The sequence below is a fragment of the Harpegnathos saltator genome, unplaced genomic scaffold, assembly GCF_003227715.2.
Source record: "Harpegnathos saltator strain DR-91 unplaced genomic scaffold, Hsal_v8.6 scaffold845, whole genome shotgun sequence".
Classification (NCBI taxonomy): Eukaryota; Metazoa; Arthropoda; class Insecta; order Hymenoptera; family Formicidae; genus Harpegnathos; species Harpegnathos saltator.
The window spans coordinates 103317-126745 of NW_020230699.1; the positions used below are offsets into that span (position 1 = coordinate 103317).

Below are 23429 nucleotides of genomic sequence, written 5' to 3' on the forward strand. Positions count from 1 at the left end.
CTCGTTCGCAAGTCTCCTTTTTCCTCATCCTTTCTCATGGATCATCTGTCCTTCTTTCGTACCCTCTTCTCCTCTTTCTCGCCCTTTTTCCAACTTACTCTTTCTCCCTTCCTCGAAGAGGTCTGCCACCCCTCTACCTCGCTTTTTCTTTCTCTTTCTCTTTCTGTCTCTCTCTCTCTCTCTCTCTCTCTCTCTCTCTCTCTCTCTCTCTCTCTCTCTCATTTTTCTTCGTAAGTTTGTCCTTCTCACGCAATCGTTCCTCTTTCTCCGTCACTCTCTGTTCTCCACTCTCTTTACCTCTTCTTCCTTTCTCGAGCCTCCTCTTTCTCTCTTCAACTCGCCCACCCTCTATTTGTGACTCTCTTTATCCTTCACCCTCGACTGTACTATACTCGCGGTGGTGGCTCGGGGCCAGGGCTGAACTCTAAAGCCCCCTTCTTTCCCTGCCCCGCCGCGCACCCAGGTCTACTCTTAGAATTTCTTACATCGGCGAAACGTTCACCGCGAACTTTTCTCTCTCGACCTGACGGTGGGAGAATTTTCTTTCAGTCGCGTCGTTAATAATGAACGGCGCTATTACTACGAACGCACGCGTCTCTCGTCTCCTCGCGAGTGAACGAGAGCGAGCGAGAGAGCTAGTGAACGAGAGCGAGCGAGAGAGCTAGTGAACGCGTTCTGTCTCTCTCTCTCTCTCTCTCTCTCTCTCTCTCTCTTGCATACGCAAGTGTAAATTCAATAAAATGTTTCTCCCGGAGAACGCACAGAACACGCGCGCGATTCGTCACTGTGACCTTCTCTAAATTCGTAGTGCATATTTTCGCGAAATTTCCAAAGCATTTTCAAGGAGAACCGCGTGAGAGGAGATGCGCGCCACGTTTCTTTAGCCGATACATGTCGTCGCTCTCTCCGAGCGAGAGAGTCGTCTAATCACGTTGTAAAAATCGCGCAACGAGAACGCCGCTGAAAGTTCGTTCTTTATCGAAGATTCTGTTCGTAACTTCGATCGTAACTGCCCGCTGCCTTGGCTTTATTTGCCTTTATTTGAGGGCATTCCCTCGGCGAAATGTGAACTTTCGAGAGCGCAAAATCTTCGTGATGTGTTACCGGGAATGATACTCTGTTCCTTGACGCCAGAACCACCGACGGTTAACGGCGACCTATTTCCAGCGGAGCGGCCGAAACGACAGGTCATTGAGGGAATACGTTCCGCAGGTGCAAAAATATTTGTCCGCTTTTCGTCCGGTCTTATTCAACTCTAAGCGTGTAAGATGCATCGTCGTGTAACTTTGGGCATTTTCATAAAAATATCACGAACTGCTCACTGTTAACCGCTTGGTTAAGTTTCAATGTTAACGCGCGATCTGCCAAAACTGTCGGGGAAAGACAAGTTAAAAAAAAAGTACATTCAACGCAGCATCGAAAATGTTTGTTCAATTCCTCCGGTTTGATTCAACGTGCACGAAAAAAAAAAAGAAAAAAGGAAAAACAAATAAAACGCGTCATGCAAATCTTTTTTTACAGAAGATTACAGACAGGTCGCGCATCGACCGCTTTCTAATGTTAACGACGACGACGCGCGTCTTTCCGTTATCGGGAAATTATCGTCGCTGCACCGTCGTGGTCATTCTATGCTGTCTGCGTTGAGAAACGGTCGGCCACGAATCCATCCGCGTGGCGTAAGTACGCGCGAACTTACGGGCCGGACTTGTACTATTGATCCGCGTTCGAAAACGTCTAACGTGCGGCTTTCCGTCTCTACGCGTCCGTCTCTATGCGATCAATACGGAATCGAGTCTCTTTCTCCCTCTCTTTCTCCCTTTCGTCGGGAGACCCGTCGGATATTATCTCTCCTCCCTCCCGCCGCCCTCTCACCGCGTATCTTAACTTGTAACATTTGTATATCCTCGAAGCTGAGTCGAGCGTGTATCGCAAATCCGCGACGGCAACGGAGATAGCTCTCTCGAGGCCGCGCGCGGCGAAATTCCGCGGCGGGCGCGCGCTCGAATTTGCATACAATTTATTTTCGATCGCTGGCGATTAAAAATATCGCCCGGCACGCCGCGGCCGATTGTTGTCGAGGGAAACCCGATGCTGGGCTAATCAAAACACCGGGTGTCCGATTGCGCGAACCGTATATAATTCCGGCAGTGCACTGCGCGCGCGCGCGCACGCGCGCGCCTTAGAAAACACGGAGGAGCGCGGGACGCGGAGATAAACAGACGAGCGGCGAATATATCGGGGTGCGAATGTTGAATAAAATTTACACGGAATTTATCAACGTCGCTCGGCTACCATTGTATCAACGGTTTTCACGCTTTACTTGTCAGTAACTTGCGCTGAGAACGCGAAGCTAATCATTACCTACCGGGAATTATCGGCGAAAATCAATATTCGTCGAAGGGACACGTAGCGGCGGCGCCAAACGTTGATATTTGCACGCCATCGGACAGCAGAAACGTCTGCTGTCGCGATCGCGATTTTCTAGTTTCCTTTTAATCTCGCGGTTTAATCGTCATTAAAATCGCGTTAATACGCGACCGCAACTTTTATGACGCGCGCGCGCGCGAATGGCCCGGGTCGTCCTCTCGCCAAAATCGATCCTGATGATGGCCGGGGAGATCGTTCGGTTTTCTCTCCTCTCCTGTCTTCTTTTTTCCAGAAGGTATCGTACAATCGCCTTACGCGCCCTTCCTCGGCTTTCTCGCGGCGAGCTATGTATTTTGTCCGAGGCTGCGATATGTCAAGGGGATGACATTCCCTTCGGCCGCGCGCCGTCGTCCTGCGGGCAATAAAGTAAGAATGGGCGTGTACTTCTGTTACGTTTTGAACTTATAACTCCATAGATGTGATTTATGTCGCTATTACGAGCGTATCATTCGCCCCGTGAATCGTAGCCGGTGAAATTAAATCAGCCGCGTCGCATTAGCGAGGCTCTTTCGGGGCGCACGCGAGCGCCGATGTTGTCGCGCGAGCTGTCGTCGTGATTCCGCTGATCGACGGCTTTTCTCTAATCGGTGTAGAAAAATTCGCGTCTGTCTCGGGGAAAACGAAGATGGGAGATATACCGAGAGCTCGCGCCTTCGGAAAATTATTACACGCGGGTGATACGAGTTGATTTATTGAGAATTTTTCCTCACGACATAAAAGTTCTTCGTCCACGTCCCGTGCGAGCTAATTAACAAGTCATTAATAATCTTCTCTGGATTTCCATTTTTTTAATTTCCTTTTTGACTTCCTAATTTTCAAACTGTCAGCTCCCTAATTTTCCTTATATCAGAAATGAGATCGATTCGAGCCACCCGGTAATTAATTAACGTAAGGTGCAAACTAATATGACATTAAACTGTCCAATTTCCTAATTCTTCGTAATTCTCTAGCTTTCGATCTCCTAACTTACTGGTTCTCCTTATTCCTTATTATTCCCTTGCATCGGGAAATCTTGAAATCGATTTCAAATTACCCGACGACAAACCAGCATGAGGCGTAAGTTCTTACAATGTAGAGTTCCCAGAAACAAACGCATGTAAGACAGCCTGGAGTCCCTCGAGACGCGTAATCACGGCGTCGCGGGTCAGGATAGCGCATCTCTCTCTCTCTCTCTCTCTCTCTCTCTCTCGTTCGCTCCAGCTCAACGCTTTACAACCGCGGCCTTCGCGGCCGCGCAGAATCGAGCCGTGCGATCTGCATTTTGCAAGCTGAGAAACGCGCGTCCGCTCGCGCGCGCGCGCGGCCGTCGCCCATTTCGCCGCAATTTCCTGCGCCTCGTAGAAATTGCGGGGGAGACGTTTCACAAAAGGTAGCACTGTGTTCCTCCACGACGCCGCGGTTCCCGCTCTCTGCATAGAGCGGCCTCGCCTGTCGCAGCGCGAAGAACCGCGCGCGCGGTGGCGCGGCACGACCATCAATAATGAAAGCGGTGCGAGGTCAAAGCAATTGTAACGCGAGCGCCATGTGCGCGATCCTCACATTCATTTCGCCCGTGTGCTCTGCATTGTCCATGCACACGCACGCGCGCGCACATGTACACACACACATCGTCGACGCTCGCATAGCTATCCGCCGTCGTAGCTGATCGCGACTCTTTATTTTCCACGCTTGCCGCGAGGCGTATTAATGCAACCCAATTGCTTCCGGCATTCGCGTCCGGGGAAGTCACCCTGTGCTCTCCCACTTGCTCTCTCCGCTCACCCCCCTCCCGCCCCCGCGCCATTGTCCTCCTTTAGGGACATACGGAGTGTGTGTCGCAGGCGTATCGAGCGCTTTCTTTTGATCGCGTATGGATGGACAGACGGACGGATGAGGTAGGAGGAGGGATGTGGAGATCAAGTATTTATCACTGCGCACTGCCTGAGAGCGCTTGCCTGGGAATAAGTAAGAGGAAAATATACGGGGAAATGATAGAGAGAGAGAGAGAGAGAGAGAGAGAGAGAGAGAGAGGAGGAGGAGGAGAGAGAGAGAGAGAGAGAGAGATAGGAGGGGGAGAGGCGACAGCGGCAGCGGCAGCCGAATGCGCCGGCGTGCATACAAATGTGTGCACGTACGTATAGGTTCTTCTGTGAAACTTGCATAAACTCGCGCGACGCGCTCGCTGCTTGAGAGCGAGCATAATAGATTGGCGCCGAAGCCGCAATGGGATGTGTATTTCGCGCGAGGAGTAATCGCACGCGGATTATCCGCGAGTTTAACGGTCCTGTTAGATTATGTGAATGGGGAGAGATTCGCGAGATTTGCGCGCGGAAGACAAATTGAGAGAGAGAGAGAGAGAGAGAGAGAGAGGGGGGGGGGTGGAGGGAGGGAGGGAGAGAGAGAAAGCGGAAACAAGAAGAGAAAGGAGAGGAAAACAGCGGCGGGCAATGATAAGAAAAAGTATACAATGTGCGAGCGAACTTATAATGACAGCAGCGGGAACAGGTGCGAGCAGTTGATCGGAAATTGAATTCATTAGCGACGTAAGGGAGCGTCTTTGTATGCAGAGCGGAGGAAATACGGGAGGAAGGTGCTCGCGGCGCGATTGTTAGTGGAAAGCCATTAGAACGGCTCGTATCCGGACATGATATGTTCGCTGTGACTAATGTCGAGGGTAAATTGAATAGCCGCCAGATGATATTATAAATCGTAACGGAGCGAGAGTGGCTGCAATTAGAAGTATAATTAAGAAAACCGCCGTTTGCCTCGTGTTACTCGGTCGAGCCGGCTTCGTTCCGAAGAGAACCCGGCTGAAATCGTGCTGAAATCAAGTTGAAATCGTTTGGAAATCAGAGATCGAGTCGATATTTCGAAGATCTCATTGCGACATCTGGGATATATTATATGGATGTCGACGATATGTATCGAGCTCAAGCCGAGTCGATATCTTTATATATCGATTCGACTTGAACACGGTACGAACTGAACACCGACTAGATCATCAGTCATCGGTCGATAGCTGTATGATATCTTCTAGATGTCAAATCGATCACGTCTAGATGTCGAGCATACTTGGACGCGACGTCGGCGAAATGTTTTGCGAATCTGTCGTCAGTATCAGTAATAAAGAATCTAGCTGTCTGTTACACAGATCGAACGGTTTGAAAAAGCATTGTCGATATTCGGTCGTCGACTTGTGAGTTTGAACAATGTAACAATAACAATGTAACAGTAATTGGGTGAAAGTTGCGGAAAGTGGAAAAACACATTCGCGAAAATGTGTGTGATTGGCTAACTCTCGGGTGTATCATCAAATTGGGATCGTTTGTTCCTGGTACAGCTTTTGGATTTTTTCTTTTTTTTTTTGCAATTTTGATTAATTGGAAAAATTGGTATATTGTTGTATATTGGTGTATTGTTTCTTAGAAACCTTCTCCCTTAGAAAAAGGGAGAACTTATTTATCCGACTTTTTGCACATTTCTTTTCTAAACAGGATACCATTTTTACGTAAAGTTCTATTCTTTGCGATTACTCTCCACGTATGTAGTACGGTTTAGGGATGAAAGGGTTAAAGGGTCAAAGAGCTTTGGTGAATTAAGCTTCAAAAATAGGATAACAAAATGTCATTAGCGTCATCTGGCTTCGCGTTCAACGCGAAGCACATTTCCGATTTCGGTAAAATTTTAATTCGAGGCTATTACAGATTCCGCGATCGCGGAAACTAAAATCTTGTACTTTTTTTCAAAAGCATTATTTATTTAAATTCTTTATCCCAAACGAAGAGCGTATCGCGAGAAGGTCGTGCGGGCTATCGTTGTCCGATTAATCACTCCAGCATTTACATAAATCGTTGCATAACGTCATAAAAAATGTTACGCATAAGGAAAATTATAAAGTACATATAAGTTTAACATAACACAAGCGAGTTTACCACAAGTCCCACCGCGTATTGCATATATTCTCACATATTTTCCCCCCGTTATATTGAATTAAATGTACACCCTCTCTCCCCCGCCCCCGCCACACCGTCATGGACTTTCCGTCACGGGCACATTGCTCAATGCGGCGATAAAATAATTCCGACATCCGAGCACACCGGTCCGAAATAGATTCTCATTTCGCGCGTAAGATGTTTATCTCGTTAAACGATTTTCGCGCTAAGGGGTCGCGCTTCCGACGTGTTCCGCGGGAGGCCTTACAACATGACGTTCTGTTTCTCGCGCGCAAATGCGATCTCGCCGCGGCTAACCGAAACTTTGATTTAGCGCAACAGCGAGTTGGCACGTAACGCACCGCGACGAAAGATTCAACACGTGCGTGTCCGAGATTCGCGATTAATTCCGCTCTTTTGTTACAGGCGACACTCGTGGGCGCACACAGGCGAGCGCGCACCTACACACACACACTCGTGCGTCGGATGACACACCGGTGTGTAAACGAACGAGCGTCGTGGTCGCGAGCGCGACGACGCTTTCTTGGCTCCGAGGGAGGCGAAACGCGGATTTTCTTTCGCGCGCCATGCAATATCGGCGACGAAAACCCGGCATTATATCCGAGCGCGCGGCCGTTAAAAATAGCTCGACGTCTAGCGATCCTATTATTAATTACACACCGTGCTTACACCATCACACCATCACACGCACACGCGCGCGCGATGCGCTCCTCCGTGTCCCGCCGGGGAAGGATAACGGTCGGTGGCCGAGCATAAAGGATAATAATTAATAATGCGCTTGATCATTGGTATACACCGGTGGGTGCAGTTTAACAACCGGCATTATGTGATTTGCGTAATAGAGATACACACACACACACACCCACACATGCATCTCGGTGGTGCATCAGACACGCGCGAGTTATCGATTTTCCACGATATATTTTTGGACGCGCTTCGAGCTTTAATGTGTCAAACGGCGATGTGCGAGAGAGGGATTCATTTTTGTCTCGAACACGGTGAGCATGTGATAGATTTCCCGCTGGCGAGTTTGCTATCCGATGATTTTAATGCGTGCTCAGCGTACTTTCTCTCTTCGCTCGCTGGCTTTGTCAACTTTTCTATCAACTATAAGCCGCGCATTAGCGCAGCTATCTCATTATCTTCATACGTCAGTGCACTGTTCATATTTTTATATAGATGTACGAACGTATGATTCTACAGACATTTTTTCTACGGATCTTCTTAGTTGAAAAATCGCTTAAGCGTGTGCCTATTGATTTACTCGATGGTTTACTCGAGGGGAATCTCTCGCAGAGCGTAATACATCGACGCTTTCTCTCTCGCTGTCTTCTGCTGCTGCGATAAGATTCGCAAGGTTCGATAAGACTAAAATCGCGCGCGAAATTAATGATACACCCGCGCCCTTTGCTCGCGACGAATCTACGGCGGGACGGGGACGCCTCTTTGCGTGTTGCGCGAAAGACGCGCGAATCACCGCGCGAGTGTATCGCGGCCGTAAATCTTCGCGTCCGTAAATCAATTTTCTTAATGCGGCATTAATGGACGGCCGTTACTCGGCCCGTGGTTATTTTAATTTTCAACATCAATTACCCCGGCAGATGAGTCTGGAATTGAATTTTTCCCCCTTTTTCCCTCTTTTTGTCTCGCGGACATGAAAGTTGCTCGCGCGTGCGCGTGCGCGCGCGCGCAAAGTTGAATGAGGATCGAATATTTCCTTTTGGCCAACCAAGTTAAACTTCGCGCGATTTTCCACGGGACCTGTGCATTGTCGGAAAGTTGAGGGGGCAGGGGGGCGTCTGGTGGCCCTGCGACATTTCACGCAACATTACGATTACGCGACACTACAGCCGACGTTACTTAACGGAGTATCGTATCGCCGTCGCGATCGCCGCCGGCGAGACGTGCACTCCTGCGCAGCGAGAGAGGGACTATATTTAAAGGCGGGTTCTCTCTCGCGAAGAAGAAGATATATAGTTCGGCCTCTCCGGTCGATCTATTATTAATTACACCTCGCGACGTGAGATACGCCGAATTTCTGGCGCGAATCGAGATAGGCGGAGAAAAATGACGGCGCGACGCTTCCGGCGTTCCCGATCCGTCCGTTCGGAATGTAGCATCCTCCCGGGATGAACAGGACATCCGTGACGTTCTGGAAATTTAAAGACCCTCCTCTGAAGAACGTCGCATCGCCCGATCACATCGAACTCGCGATTCATCAGCGCCGCGTGTTTCCGCGAGATCCATATATTTTCACATTTGACGTTTGAACATTTGAAGCGCGTCCGTACTTGTGTATTCTGAAAAAGTCAGGATATTTTCGCCGACGACTTCGTCGTCGGTTATTATTCCTCCGTCGCTCCGTTTGAGAAATTTAGGCGCTCCGACTTCTCCGCCAGATCGACGGGGAGGGGGGAAGCATCCGCTCTCGAGATAGAAAATGTCGGAAAATTCTGATCCGGGCGTTTCGCGCGACGCGGCCACCGTAAAATCTGATACGCCGCGCTGTAAGGAGATAATGCGAGCTGCGTTTGTCCTGTGTGTAACCGGCGCGCCTGTGGCGCGCATATTTGCGTGTGTGTCTGCAGGGAGCGTACACGACTGAAAACAAGCCCGTGTGACCATCGAACCCCAGCTCCGGTATTTTATTTCGCCCCGCGCGAAACGGAAGCACGCTCCTTGCCCGTCGACGCTCCTCGCTCGGCTCGCGCCTCGAAAATTCCGCGCGCCGTAATTACGAAGAGATTAAATCGAAGAGCGCGAATCTCCACGTCGACGATGGCGACGGCGACGGCGACGGCTGCGGTGACGGAATAATCGCGATCGCGCGCGCGCGCGCGCGCGCGCACGGGGGGAGGCTGATTTTATTCGTCGCGCCGATCTTTTAATTCGACCTCGTGGAAGCGGAACGCGCCGCCTCGATCTTCACGAGCGCGTGTCGAGCTCTCGGAAACGAGACTCGGTTAACCGACGTGTGCACAGATACACGCGCGCGCACACGTGAGTGTTCCCAACCATCAGGAATGCAAATCCGACGTGGCGCCGCGGAAAAAGATCTGGAGCGGAGAAAATTGTCCAAAGTGTCGTAAAGGGACGGCCAAACGCGCGAAATCAGGCCGCGAGGAGCGAATCCGCGCGAGTTCGAGTCCCGAGCTTTCGGTCGGATTCTTAAATTACTGTATAACTCTTTAAACACGCGCCTTTCCTCTCTTTTTCTTCGTTTTCTTCTTCTTCTTCTTCTTTTTCTCGAGGAAAGCCACGGCGAATTTCTTGCCCGGGCTCTTTTCATTGTGTCTCAAATTCAAATGCCCCGTTGAGAATCCGCTTGTCAAAAGATGACTGCGAGTATCTCTCACGATACCCGAGTGAAATATTTTTGTTTCTCGTAAAACTCGTCATGTGATTGTGACTTTATCCGACAGTCATTTCCTTTATTTCTTTTTTTTTTCTTTCACATTTTCACCCACCATTTCAAGTCGAGATGAAGGCTGGAGGATTCTTGGTTCTTTGCTCTCCAAGCATGACGTCATTCAGAATTTCTTATCAAACTCAAAGCGCACCGCGGCGGCGCCTTTCTGGCTTCAAACCTAATTCTAAATCAAAATTATCGCAAATCGAAATCTAATTTAAACATAATTCTAAATTTAATTCTTAAGCCAGCTGAGTCTCAGATTTTAATATCAATACCATCGATGGTTAACACTATAACGAATTAATCAACATAATTAACGAATAACAGTCAATCTATCTCTATCAAAATGGTTGAAGAGACAATTCTGGAGGGAAAATACGCACGGGCAAAGATATTTATTTACTCCTCTTAGTTCTCCTCAACGTCCATTAAGAACGCAAAGTGTATCGTTAGATGAATTTGATAATTTGTATAAAAAAATCACAGTCCGGTTATTTTCACCCGTCTGACAATTCTAAATTATTAAAATCAATTTCAAAACCGAAGAGCGCCACAGCGTTTCTCGCATTTTACGACAAATTTTGGATGGCGGCGTCCTTGAGGTTTGAGGGTTGAAGGGACTCGCATCCTTTTACATGACATATTTGAATAAAATATTTTCAAAAGGCGCGTACACATACGCAATATACCCCCTTTGAAATTCCAGATCGATCCATCGAGAGTCCGCGTCGCGTTGTTTTAACCACAATTGCGGCATGCGGCTGTCTTCCCCTTTCTCTCTCTCTCTCTCTCTCTCTCTTTCTCTCTCATTCTCTTTCGTCGGACGGGCTTTACTGAAAAGCGAATTAACAACCCTTTTGTCAGCAGCGCGAAATTTTGTTGCGGTCACGGGGCTGAACCGTGAAAAATTGAAGAGATACGCCGACATGCGTGGCGCTTCGGATCGCGAGATCCCTGGGCGGAAAACCGCGCGGCCGACCCGCTGCGGAATCGCGACGCGAGGTCGTGTCGCGTCGGATAATCTGGAGTTCGCATCGCGACGCGATTCGTACGATTCGGATACAAATTGCTCGATAGTCTCAAGGAGTCGAATGGCCGATAAGAGGGAGGTCGAGATCCAAATGTTTCATTAATAAATAATCATCCCATTACACGGTGTCTGTGTACTCTGAAACGAGATTCACCTCTCGCTCGAATTTTACACGTCAATTCGTCACGACGAATTCGTGTGACGAGAGAGGGAACAAAAGAGAAAAGGGAAAAGAAAACATGACAAATGAAAGCGGCGAGCCTGTGACAATAATGGAGAATTATCGATGGATTACGAACGTTCTCTTTGGACGAGCGAGATTATTCGTCTCTTTTACACGACCTACGCATCGGGTTGGTTGGTTGGTGGTTCGGGGGGAGGGGGGGAGGGAAAACATTTCGCTCCTAAGCGAACACGCGCGCGCGCGCACATATATATACACATACACACACGCGCGCGCACACACACACACACACACACACGCACACACACGTACGTACGCACACGTAAATCGCGACAAATGCTTCCTATTCGTAGCAACTAATTTGGCTCGGCATTGTGCATTCTCGACCGGTCGTCGGCGCATTGAATATTTTCACCGGCAAACTGTCCGTCGTTTCCAACGCGACACGTTGACGTCACCGGAATAGAATAGAATAATTCGCGCCGGTAAACTGCGCGCAGTTTTTTTTTCTCTTTTTCCTTCTCTCTCCTTTTTTGTCGCTTTTATCATTTCATTATCATCCCCCGCGTGTGCACGCGCGCGCGCGTGCGGTTCTTTATCGTTTGTGAAAACCGCTTCGCTCGAGAACACGTCGCTGCGGTATTTTAATAAATATACAGCGGCGGTGCGCGCACGAACGGTGCTGTATGTATCGATTGTGTTTAACACGCGCGCGTTCTGAACGAGAGCTTCATTGGATCGAATAATTTCTTCCCCCGCCCTCCCCCCACGTCTGCACCTCCTCCTGCTCGCGCTCGTCTGCCGGTAAATAGATAGCGCTCGTAACTCCGCCGGCATCCGGCGAGGCGTGCATTTTACAAATTGCGTTCCTCTCGCTGCACGATATATCGAATTAACCGTAAATTCTGATTTGAGATTAATCGATTAGTCGTCGCATTTGACCGACGCTGTCGACGCGCGCCTGAGTGCTCGCGCCGCCACCCATCGAGGGGGAAAGAGAGATATAGATAGACAGGTAGATAGGTAGATAGATAGATAGATAGATAGATAGATAGATAGATAGATAGATAGATGGATAGATAGAGAGGGGGAGAAGAGGAGAGACACGAGCGAGTCGCGGATAGTATCGGACTGGATTGTTCTCCCCTTCCCCCCTTCCTGGTTGCGCGCGTTGCACTGGACCTGATGGATTAGGCGCAATAATCTCAGGTTTACGCAATCGAATCGATTTCTCGGAGCACTCGGGGCGCTCGGAGAACGACGCGGTGGTCGGAGAATGGCGAAACTTTCGAAGCGCGGAGAGGGTAGGTCGGTTCGTCGGTAAAAAGTCATGCCGATGGGCACGATACGTCTGTACCGCGGCGAAGACGCGAGGAAATTGGCGAGTCATTGAGACATCGATCAGTACTGGGCATCAACCGATGGAAAGTCGTAATCGGCGAAAATAATCGGCGAAAGGGTAATCAGAGTTAATCGATCTGCCTGTGTTTAATCGTGAATAATATAATCGAAGTTGGTGAAATTATTTAACAATTAGTATATCATTATATAATTAATAATATAATTATACACACACAATCTCATGCGTAATAAATAACAATGGATGAAACCAAAGTGATTGATTAACATAATCGTTGTGTGTAATCACGTGTGGCTTACCCGATTATGTTAATCTCGATTACTTCAGTCGAGTAAACCTTGTTCATCGATCGACGTCGACATCGCGACTCGACTCTTCGCGGTGTCGGATAACGCCGACAATTTTTCGCGGGGACAAGGGGGACGAGCAAGACTCGTCGCGATGTTAAATTAGCGTCCCGGACTCGCCGATTTGTACAGGTGCATAATAATTGGTGAGAACTTTTTTACGCCGCGAGCCGTGATTTACGGCGATACCGGGAATAATACTCGCGCTACGACGATCTACGACGGCATAATTTAGCGAGCGGTGACGGTGGGGGTTGCGGGCCTGGGGAGGGGGGGGGGGAGCGGGCGGGGAATGGGCGAAGAGAGCAGAGAGTGTTTGATTTATCGCGTGCGGAATCTGGGCGCAGGCGGTGGGAGCTTCATGTGCAGCGTAAACTAATCCCGAAAGTTCGGCCGAAGAAACTGCCTGATTGATCGCCGAAGGGGCAACAATTAACGGGACACGGGACGCTCTATGCGGATCGCCTTAAATCAATCGGTCCGCGGGCTCGCAGTTATTTTTTTCTCGCGTGCTCCCGCCGCTTTTCTGTCCTCGGTGCTTCCTGCCGGAAATTAACGAGGGGACGGTAACGAATCGCTGTCTTCCTTCTGCCACGTGCGATCTCCAAGTACGCGCCGGAGCGCGATTAATCTCTCTCGCCACCGAATCGATTTTTATCCAGGTAGTGTGTAGGTATCTATCTGTATGTGTGCGCGCGTGTGAGGGAGATTAATTTACATCTAAATAGTTTTTGAGATATGAATTATTGAAAAAAGGTAGGAAAATTCTCATATGGACTCATATGGGATTTCAAGCTGCAAATAAATACAAATAAATGAAAACGTGAATGTCGCACAGTATCCTGGATAATAAAATTGGCCTCGATATTTTCTATTCGAGCATTAACTACACTAATATCTCTTCACAGAAATATTTGGAAAATTAAAATTTAATATCTCTGTAAGATTTGTTTGGCGAACGTTGAAATCTTCCGAGCAAACATTGTTGAAATTTTCATGAAATTTCCTTTGGCGGAGACTTAGTGTCGGATCGCTTTCGACAATTTTCGACAACAGGATTCGCCTTATATTTGTATATTCATATCCTTTTACTCACGTATTTTATTCATGACCACACACGCGCGCACCGGTGAATACACAAAATTGCTCCTAAATAACAACGCTTGCTAAAAGGGGAACGCAAATATGGGACAAGGAGTGTCGCCAGCGGATGCGCAAGTGGCGGCGCGGCATAGTTTTGAAGATGAAACAATGAGAACTAGCGACACGGTCAGCTGCGAGCGCACTGGGAGTGGACTCGCTCGTCCATGATCAATTATTGTCGTTTAGAAGCTACGCCTTGCAAAACTCATCTAACGAGAGACGCGTGAAGTAGAGGAGAGAAAAAGAGAGAGAGAGAGACAGAAAGAAACGACAAGCACGCGTGGAATTTTCAATGCGAACAAGAAGGAAAGAAAAAAAAAAATGAAATAAGGACGAGGCGGAGAGGAATGAGAAACCGACAATTTCCTGGATAAAGATCTGATTAATGCGCGTCGCGTTTAATTGGCGTGACGACCGACTGGAGCACTATTCATAAGCGGAACAACAATGCGCTCTTGCTCTTGTGTAGGTCGAAGTAAAGAAGAGAGAGAGAGAGAGAGAGAGAGAGAGATATGTAATAAACCATCGAAGTTCTCCTTCGAGAAAACGCAACAATAGATTTGTCAAGGTGACAAAGAACACGCGGGAGATATGATTAACCGTAGTAGCGTGCGTCAAGATTAAGATTAAGTTAATTAACTTGCTCTCGAGAGTTGGAATAAGAAGAAATATCGGCGACTCCGGAAGTTGTTCGAAGTATTCCCGGAAGTATTCCCTCTGGATTCTCATCTTCCTCGTAAGATTTCGCGCGCTCTGAGTAAAACGAAGATCGGGTTCCCGCGAATCCACCCCTCCCTCTCTCTTTCTCTTTCGCAATTTCCCGCATTTATACATGTATATGTAATCTCGCGAATTTTCTTCGCCAGCTACGCTGACGAGAGAATTGAAAATCGGACTTTTGCGAGGCACTAGGCGACCGATCGTTCCCGCCGCGGATTTCGCCGCATTCTTCGCGATTCTCTTTGCGGATTGGTTTGGCCTCGCCTCGCCTGCTCCGCCTTGCAACACGCGGATATTTATTTCGCGATCTAATCGCATAATCGCCGCGGAGAGGAACAAAAAGGGTAGGGGCGACTCGCATTCCATTCTCGGCGCGATCGCCGGCTTCACTACCGATATTTGAGTTCACCGAGTCCCGATACTTCGCGGCTCGGTCAAGTTAGTCCGGAGGAAACTGTCGATAACTTTCCTCCGCAGATGAAGTGACTTCCTTGCTTTGCTCCGATAGTTTTACATTTGAATGATGCAAGTCAAAGTACGTATGAGAAGTGCAAGCGCGTATTGGAACTCGGAGAGTTCCGAGCAACATAAATAAATGCTCGCCACCCTCCCGCGTTCTTCTTTATCTCGAGCGAGCGAGAAAGGCTAGGTGGTCTAAATTGACAGTCCGATCACTTCAAAGACCATGGGAGCGCTTGTCATCTGCGATTTTGTGGAAGATACTGAGGCGATTCCAAATTGCGCATGTCGGTGCATATCGACGTGGCCATTGAGAGAAAATTGGTCTCGTCCAAATTAATGATTTTCGTAGACCGTATTTTCTGGTCTTAATCAAGAAGTAATAATAACGATGTGTGTATAAAATTATTGTCACTGTAATGGCACTTGTTGGAAAAATGACCCCAATTATAATCACACTTCACCGCGAACATCGAACAAGGATCAGATGAAAATTCGGTGATGAGAAATGGTATCTTCGTTACCGAGACCGAATTAGTCTGCATATTAAACGCGTTATTCATACTTGGATATTGCATTTGCATTTCAAGATTTTACATTTGTCCTAAGTTCGTCTTCGGTATTCTATAATTAATTAAACAATTCGCACATCATTTGCTGCTGAACTTTAGTCAACATTAAATATATAGGATCTGATGAATTATGAACTATAATAGCGACTGGTGATCTCAATTCGGTCTTCAGAAAATCTTTTTCTCTAAAAACCGATTTTTTTTTCTTAATCGATCTTTTCCTGCTCGTTTCTTGCACAAACTGATTCTTCTTAACAGAGAGAGCCGAGTTCCGATCTGTTGATACATTTATTCGTCAATGTGGTTTCGTTAAATGAAAAATTCAACCGGGGTCTGCGTTTGAAAGAATCGATTTGTACCAGAATTGCACAGAAAAGAATCAATGTTTGAAGAGAAAGTTCGCTTTTCTGGAAATCGAATCGAAGTCGCCCCGTCGCTATTATAAACATCGTCCTAAAACTCGGCTGAGAGTGCATTTGGGGAGCACATGATATCAACGCTAATGAGCCATTCTATCTTTGTTGCTCATTAGATGTACAACAAGGATAATGACCCACTAACACTGGTCAACGCTAATATACAGCGCCTCAGAAGCGCCTGATATAACTGAAAACAATTGACTGATCAGAAACTTCCTGCGAGAATCTGTCTGTCTTTACAAACGAGTTTTCCATCTCTATTATTCCCAGGCGAACGGAAAGTTCAATTGCACAAACGAAACTGTTTTTCTCGTTTTAGTTACAGTCACAAGCGCTAAACATTTTCGCTCAACGCGCGATCATTATTGGCAGCTTTCGCGCAATGAACAGGAAACGCGGCGCTTGGACGAGTTGCAACGTGCAGTATGATGTTTGTCTGGTGTGTATCGATGCATATCGCGACGCGTGTTTCCCATATCGATTTTCGTCTAGTCACCATTTCCTGCTTCGTCATATCGCGTAACGAGAACTAATTCGAAGTTAACTCGCCGCTGTCAGGCTTGTATTTCGAGAAACGTATAATGGCGCCTAATAAATAGAGAATCCACCGAGCGGAAGAATCGAAGCGCCGTCTTGGTTTCAAAATAAGAATAGTTATAATTATATATATAATTGTAGTATATAATTACATATAGTTATATATGTTACAATTTATATATTTTAACATATTTATATAATTTATAATATACACACATATATATATATATATAAAATTATATTATTATACTTATGTTTGTAATTATAACTATAATTATAATTACACGAGCTCGGTTCGGCTCAGCTCGGTTCGGCTCGGCTCGGCTCGGCTGAACGCACGCGACTCGACTCCGTAATTATGTTCGCCCGCGCGGCAGTTGCGAGCCGTCGTACTTTTATTCAACGGGCGGCGGTGTTTCTTAACTTTATTAATTGCCGCAACCTCATTGCGGCAATTTGATGCTCCGCACCGGAGATCATTATAAGTTGTGCGGCGAGGTCGCCCGGCCCTGGGCGATCCGCCCGGAGATGACGCGCGCGATCACCTGCGCGTCTGCGGCGCACCGCAACGCGTGGGCGTGCGCAACGTACGCGCAGCGCACGGAGCGGCACGCGCGACTGTGCATTGCCGCAGCAATTACTTAAGACCCGTCTCGACGTAAGACGGTCGTGTAACTTGCTCGGCGAAACTTTACGCTTACTCTCTTAGTCTCATCCATTAGTAGGCAGCTCCGTACGACGACGTCGACGGCGACGCGGTAAGCAGTTACGTGCTTCGCTTCGGTATTGTACGCGCGTTTGGCGGCTTTTTATCAGTGTCGTATCGCTAAGTCGCTCGATGATAAGGTGACTCGGTGTGCCATTAATTACGTCGCAAGCAACGAAAATTGACGAAACGTTGCGCGTCCGCGCGCGAATATGTCGTCTCGGTGTCAAGCAGTGCTTTCTCTATCACTTCAATCGCAGGGACGAGTGTTTATTTTACGGAAGAAAAATTGTTGCCAATTATTTTGACGCGACGTGTCTTATCGGAGGGAGCATTTTTTCTCATGCGGGTAAACAAGAGAATTATTCGGTGAGCGTTGCCTGCCGAAAGAATATATCGAAATTTAAACAACGAGACAGTTTCTTGAAGAGTCGTGATATTGAAATTCGAGTGCCGAGACAATCTCACGGAATACCATTTTAGCAAAATATCGAGTTATGAGGCTGGTTATTATTAGTGTCTGGTGGCGGTTCATTTGATTATAACAAGAGCGTACCTAAATGAGTCGATATTAATATATCTGTGGAAGTATAGCTCTCAGATTAATAAATCCTCCTCGACACACTTGAATATTTAAGTATTCGCGGATTCTGACTTCATCGTGTTTCGTGAAATTATATTCTAGTTGCCGAGATTTCGGTCCTCCGAAACGATGCGTTCTCATGAAATATTAGACGAGTGCAAAAGTTCTGACGAGTTTCTCGAAAATATAGTGATTTTGATCCAGTGTTAACAATGGCGACTACTCGGTAGAGTGAATAAATCGTTTTCAATAAAGTCACCTGGGGGACACCCAGCGTCACTAAATCTCTCAAAATTTTTACACTCACCCAACATTTAATTTCGGCTGATCGTTTAAAGCGATACATCGTCATCCGACTTGTCGCGAAACTCGGGCCGATTAATTCAGCCGCGGGGATTAACGAATCGACGGTCGCGCGCGCGCGCGCGCGCACGCAAAAGCACCGCTGCGCACGCCTCGTGACGAACATTTCGCGCGCTCCCGGCGCGAGAAACGAGCGAGTTACCAGCAATTTGTATCAACTCGAGAACGCTCGATTAGTAATTACCCGGCGTGCTAATGCGCGCTCGAAAACGCGCCTCGCTAACGAAAGCTGCGTCGCTCGTCTTTCCCGCTGCATTGTTCACGATGACGGCATTCAGCTGCAGCGGCAGCGGCAACACAAACGGGAAACACGGAAAGTCGATTTGCATTCTCCGACGAAAGCGAAACAATATCGCATTAATTCAGCTACACCGGCGCTAACGACCAGTAATAGTAGTAGCCGGAAAGAACGATCGATATCGGCTAAGCGGGGGGGAGAGAAGGTATCTCTCTTCGTGAATCACTTTAAGGGAGACCTTCGGGGGCTTTTCGCGCCAATTAATTGGGATCGCCCGCTCGTAAATTGCCGAATTAATCGCGAAATTAAAAAGGAAGACGGGCGCGACGACGGGTGGCCGCCCGCGGGGTGGCTGGGTGCGGCGGCGGGGGGGGGGGGGATTGAGCACGGGGAAAATGCGACTTCTTACGGTCTCAGGCTCTCGCATTGATTCTGCAATTAGCCAGCCATCGACTCGTCTGCGCTCAGGAGGGCAGGAGTCAAATCGAGAAAGTCGATTACCTCGTCTCCTCCGAGTCATCTGGACGGCACGTCTGTCTCCCTTCCCCTACTTCTTCTACACGACCGTTTTTCTTTCTCCTCTGTGTTCGTCTGTCTCTCTTTCCTCTTCGAACCCACCACCAATTAGGTTAATTAACTCAATTATCGTTCTCTTTCTCTACCGTTTCAGGTGCGCACCTTGTTCGTGAGTGGTTTGCCGATGGACGCTAAGCCGAGGGAGCTCTATCTGCTCTTCAGAGCGTACGAGGTGAGTCTTGAGAAACATAGACAGGCAGAGATAGAGAGAAAGAGAGGGAGGGGGAGAGTGAGAGAGAGAGAGAGAGAGAGAGAGAGACAGAGAGGTAGATGGATAGATGGGAAATTTACTCACTCTCTGTCTCTATCTTTGTCCGTGTGCTTGCTATTTTATTCATGTACAGTCGCGAGATCAAAGGGTCCGCGGATGTTTCGAGATTTGAGAAGCCGACGCTGCAAAATATTCCGGACAGCGGCGACGACGTGGAGACCCGGTCGTGCTGCTCGCGGATGTAAACGACGCGATGTATTGAAGGCACTGAGGAGGGACCGAAATTCCTCGGCGCGTTAATATTCCATCGCGGGCATAATCGTAGAAACTGGGGCACCGCGTCGTAAGCGGAGTTTAAGGATCAAAGAATTCGCGGAATTGAAAAACACAGAATACATGAATTACCAATTTCGGGATACACGGAGGCTCCCTCAATAATTCAGCGCCCCGGCGTTTTATACGTTCCATAAACGCGTTAAGATCCGTACGTGCGTGGATTTTTTACGTGCACTCTAGATATTAGAGAGGGCGCGTTGCTCTCGCGGTTAATTTCATCGCTTGATCCCCCAGGTTCGGCGGAGAAATCATTAACAATTAGTTACATTCTACAAAGCGGTTCGCAGAAACTCAAATCAATAAGCTGGTGAAAATAATATCTCTAACAAGTGGTCTGAGAAATCGAAACAATATTGTCTAAGTCGAACTCGAAATTCTCGAGTATATCGGAGGATAAACACATACACACACGCACACATCGAGAGAGTATCCCGATCGATAGTACACACACTTACTCAGCTTTCCCTCGCGGAAAAACCTAAATTGAAATAATAATCCGATAAAAGGAAAAAACATGACCTGCAATAAGTGACTTAATAAATCAAGATAATAGCCTAAATTACAGCCTCGAATATAACGGACGATAAAAACATGCACGTACACACACACATACACACACACACACACACACACACACACACACACGTATATGCGGGTATTTCGATTGAAGCAATCGCTGTTCTCTCATTCAGGTTTTTCTCGCGGAAATGCATAGCTCGAGGAGTGGGTCTCTCTCTCTCTCTCTCTCTCTCCCTCTCTCCTTCTACCTCTCTCTTTCACCGCATCAATTACCCCCATCTACCACCGGCCTGGCTCTTCGCTGTCGTGCTTAATTCGCTGTTGAGGTTCAATAAGCTCATCTACATTCTATGGTTCTCGCGCAGCACCACTCGGCGAAACACACACCGACCGACCGGTCGAGCTATAACTGAACGTTCGAACTGTATTCACAGGGGGAATATTCCCCTTATGAATCATGCTCTCGTCTACGGCGATCTCCCGCCGTGAGCGGGAGAGAGAGAGAGGGAGAGGGGGGAGCGGTGCTCCTCTATAACGTCATATTTGCCCGGCTCGCGATCCTAGGTTAGTTTGTCTACGGGGTTAATTATGTCGGTGCCAATTACGAGCTTGCACTTCCGAGCTCCGACACCGGCCAGACGAAAAATCAATAGCAATGGCATTTCGAGGCTCGTCCTCGGCGTCCTGGCATCACGCACGTGCTCTTTTTATCTTTGAGCTTTGTATAATCAGCGGAGAGAATGCTCCGCTTTAACCTTCTTTTTTCCTCGATGAGTCTCGAAATGCATTCGCATCCGATACGACGGGGAACGTATTGTAGTGAAAACTCCAGCGGAATGTTTGTATTCTTAGACCGCATACGAATATCGATTGAAATCACTACATATCATTTGTTCAAAAATGTTTAAAAAATGTTACGCATGTTTGATTTTCTACTACAGAATATTGTAATTATTCGAACGTTTCGTTTCCTCCGTTTGTTTATTATTTCTATAGTAATTCATGCTACGATATCGGTGCAGCCTTGCCTAAAAGAAATATTGTAAAGAATATATATATATATATTTATAATTTTTACTGGAATATCTTCCACGCGTGGGAGGATTTGTATTTTTAGTAATTTTTGAAAATTTTTCTCTGTCAACTTGATTTGATTCTCTCTGTTAGATGTTGTACGCGCTTCTCGAGGTTCGTCGAGTTGCGAAAATGTTGCGGACTTTCTTTCGCTCTCTGTATCTCGGCGAGATTAGGGGTGGGCACAGTTTTTGTAGACAGAGATGCACCTCAAAGAGATACATTTTGTCTGTGCGAATTCTGTTGAATTCGGACATGAACGAATTTCACCGAATCAACCCTAATATCTGTGTCATACACACACGCACACACACACATACATACATACACGTAAGCACGCGCGCTCGCGTATACACGACATACATTTTTATATGTCAATATTTGAAATTTTATTTTCCACCGTATATAAATACAAACAAATCCTGTTCGATCCTAGTGTCTAAATTAAGTTAACCTTGCCCACTGATATCCGTACGATTTGCCGTGATTCCGCCTCGTCGATCGAGGTGATTCGATCAACGGAGAATCCGGTGAAATTTTCCGGAAGAAAGACCGCGGTTAGCTCAAGAAAGCGAAGGAGGGAGAGAGGGAAAGAAAAAAGGGAGGAGAGGAAAGAGAGAGAGAGAGGGAGGGGGAGAGAGAGAGAGAGAGAGAGCTAAATACGTTTCGCGCGACTTCAGGACGGAATTCAATCGCGCGATTCGAGCCGACGACGGCGGTGACGGAGATGGCGAGAGAGTAGGGGAAAAAGAAACTACGGTCATTTGTCGCCGCGAAAGGAAGAACGGGTGAAAAAAACGGCGAAATTGTTCTCGCTCCATTTGGAAATCTCCCTCGAAAGTTAAACCCGCGAGCTTCTCTCGAGCGTATCGTTGCTCGACGGCGAAAAAGGCAGCGCTGCTCGGCACGCTCTTTTTCCTTCCCTCCTCCTCCTCCTCCTCCTCTCTCTCTCTCTCTCTCACTCTTGCTAGTTTTTTCTTTTCTTTTTCTTTGCTTTAAACTCGTTGCTCTGTCCTTGTTTTGTATATTCATGAAATCGTCGTGAGCAGGTCGCTCAAAGGGATTAGGATTAGTCGCGTGGGTGTGCTGGGAATTACATTGCCGTCGGCGCCGTGAACGCCGCGAGCGAAATATACATTGGGAAAGAAAGAGAAGGAGAGAGAGAGAGAGAGAGAGAGAGAGAGCAGAGAGAGACGGTCCGAAAAGCGTTCTCCGCTCTTCTTTACGTAACAGCTTCGAGGCACTCTAAATAATGATTTTACGCGGCAAAACGTAATACAGTAATTTTCTGATCGGTTTTCACGGTTTAACGGAGGTGGGACGCGCGTTGAAAGGACTTCGTCCTCTAAACGAGCCTTTTAAACGAGTCCTTTGTGCGTCCCGAAAGGACTCTCTGACGAAACGACGCTGTTATTCCGACTATATAAATAACAATTGAATATATTAACAATAATCGCGGGAGAAAAGGATCGCGAATAAAGCGTGAGTCGAGTAGACGTGCGCGTAGAAAAAATATTAATTAAATATATTAAATATATTAAATTAACGTGACGGCGAGCGAGCGGAACGCGTTTCGATCGAAGGAGCAACATCTTAAGCAATAACTTTTAAATTAATATAATACTTGCGATAAAATTGACTGTGTTGCCCCCATGTGTTTATCTCCCAAGTCGTCGATATAACAATTCTTTCGGGGCATTTTTTGCATTTAGCTTCTATACATCTTTGTGTTATCTTCATTATTTTTCCCTCTCGTGTGTTTCTGTATTTCTTGTCTTATCGTCTTCTACCTCATCTCACCAACTTTGAGGATGATGTGATCGATCGTTTTGTATGTTATATTAAAAAGAGGGTGTACTTGAGAAAATCATCCACACGTCCTCTATTGCCATAAATTTTGGTGAAGATACTTCATTAAATTTATGCATTAAATTTATAGCAACTGGACGTGGGCGGTTTTCGAAAGTTTGTCCCAAAGGAATATTTCCCGCAAAAACAGACACATATAGCGTCTGAGGATAACTTAACGCTCGCTTAACGTGTAACTTAGCTCAAAATGAGCAAAAAATTCTTTTACCATTTTGCGGACAACCGCATGAAATTTCGAATTATTAATCAAAGAAATGGATTATTACGAAACGCTAGAGGATTTTCTTATTCAGCTTCGCCTAATTTGCGACGGCAGACGTTGCCAGCACAGTTCATTAGTCACATCGCGCAAGTTCACGCACCTCCCTTAATCAATGATTTTACATAGTTGTTTGCGCAAGATGACGTACGA

At 47.2% G+C, this 23429-nt stretch overlaps 1 protein-coding gene across 4 annotated transcripts in view; it reads left to right on the forward strand.

The window, feature by feature from the left end:
• LOC105185566 (protein couch potato) overlaps positions 1–23429 on the forward strand; it is a 113618-nt gene that overhangs the window by 37893 nt on the left and 52296 nt on the right. For all 4 annotated transcript variants that reach the window (XM_025307333.1, XM_011145171.3, XM_025307334.1 and 1 more), the window contains exon 2: positions 19103–19180. In XM_025307333.1, coding sequence (XP_025163118.1) covers positions 19103–19180 — 78 coding nt within the window. The remainder of the gene's footprint in view (positions 1–19102; positions 19181–23429) is intronic.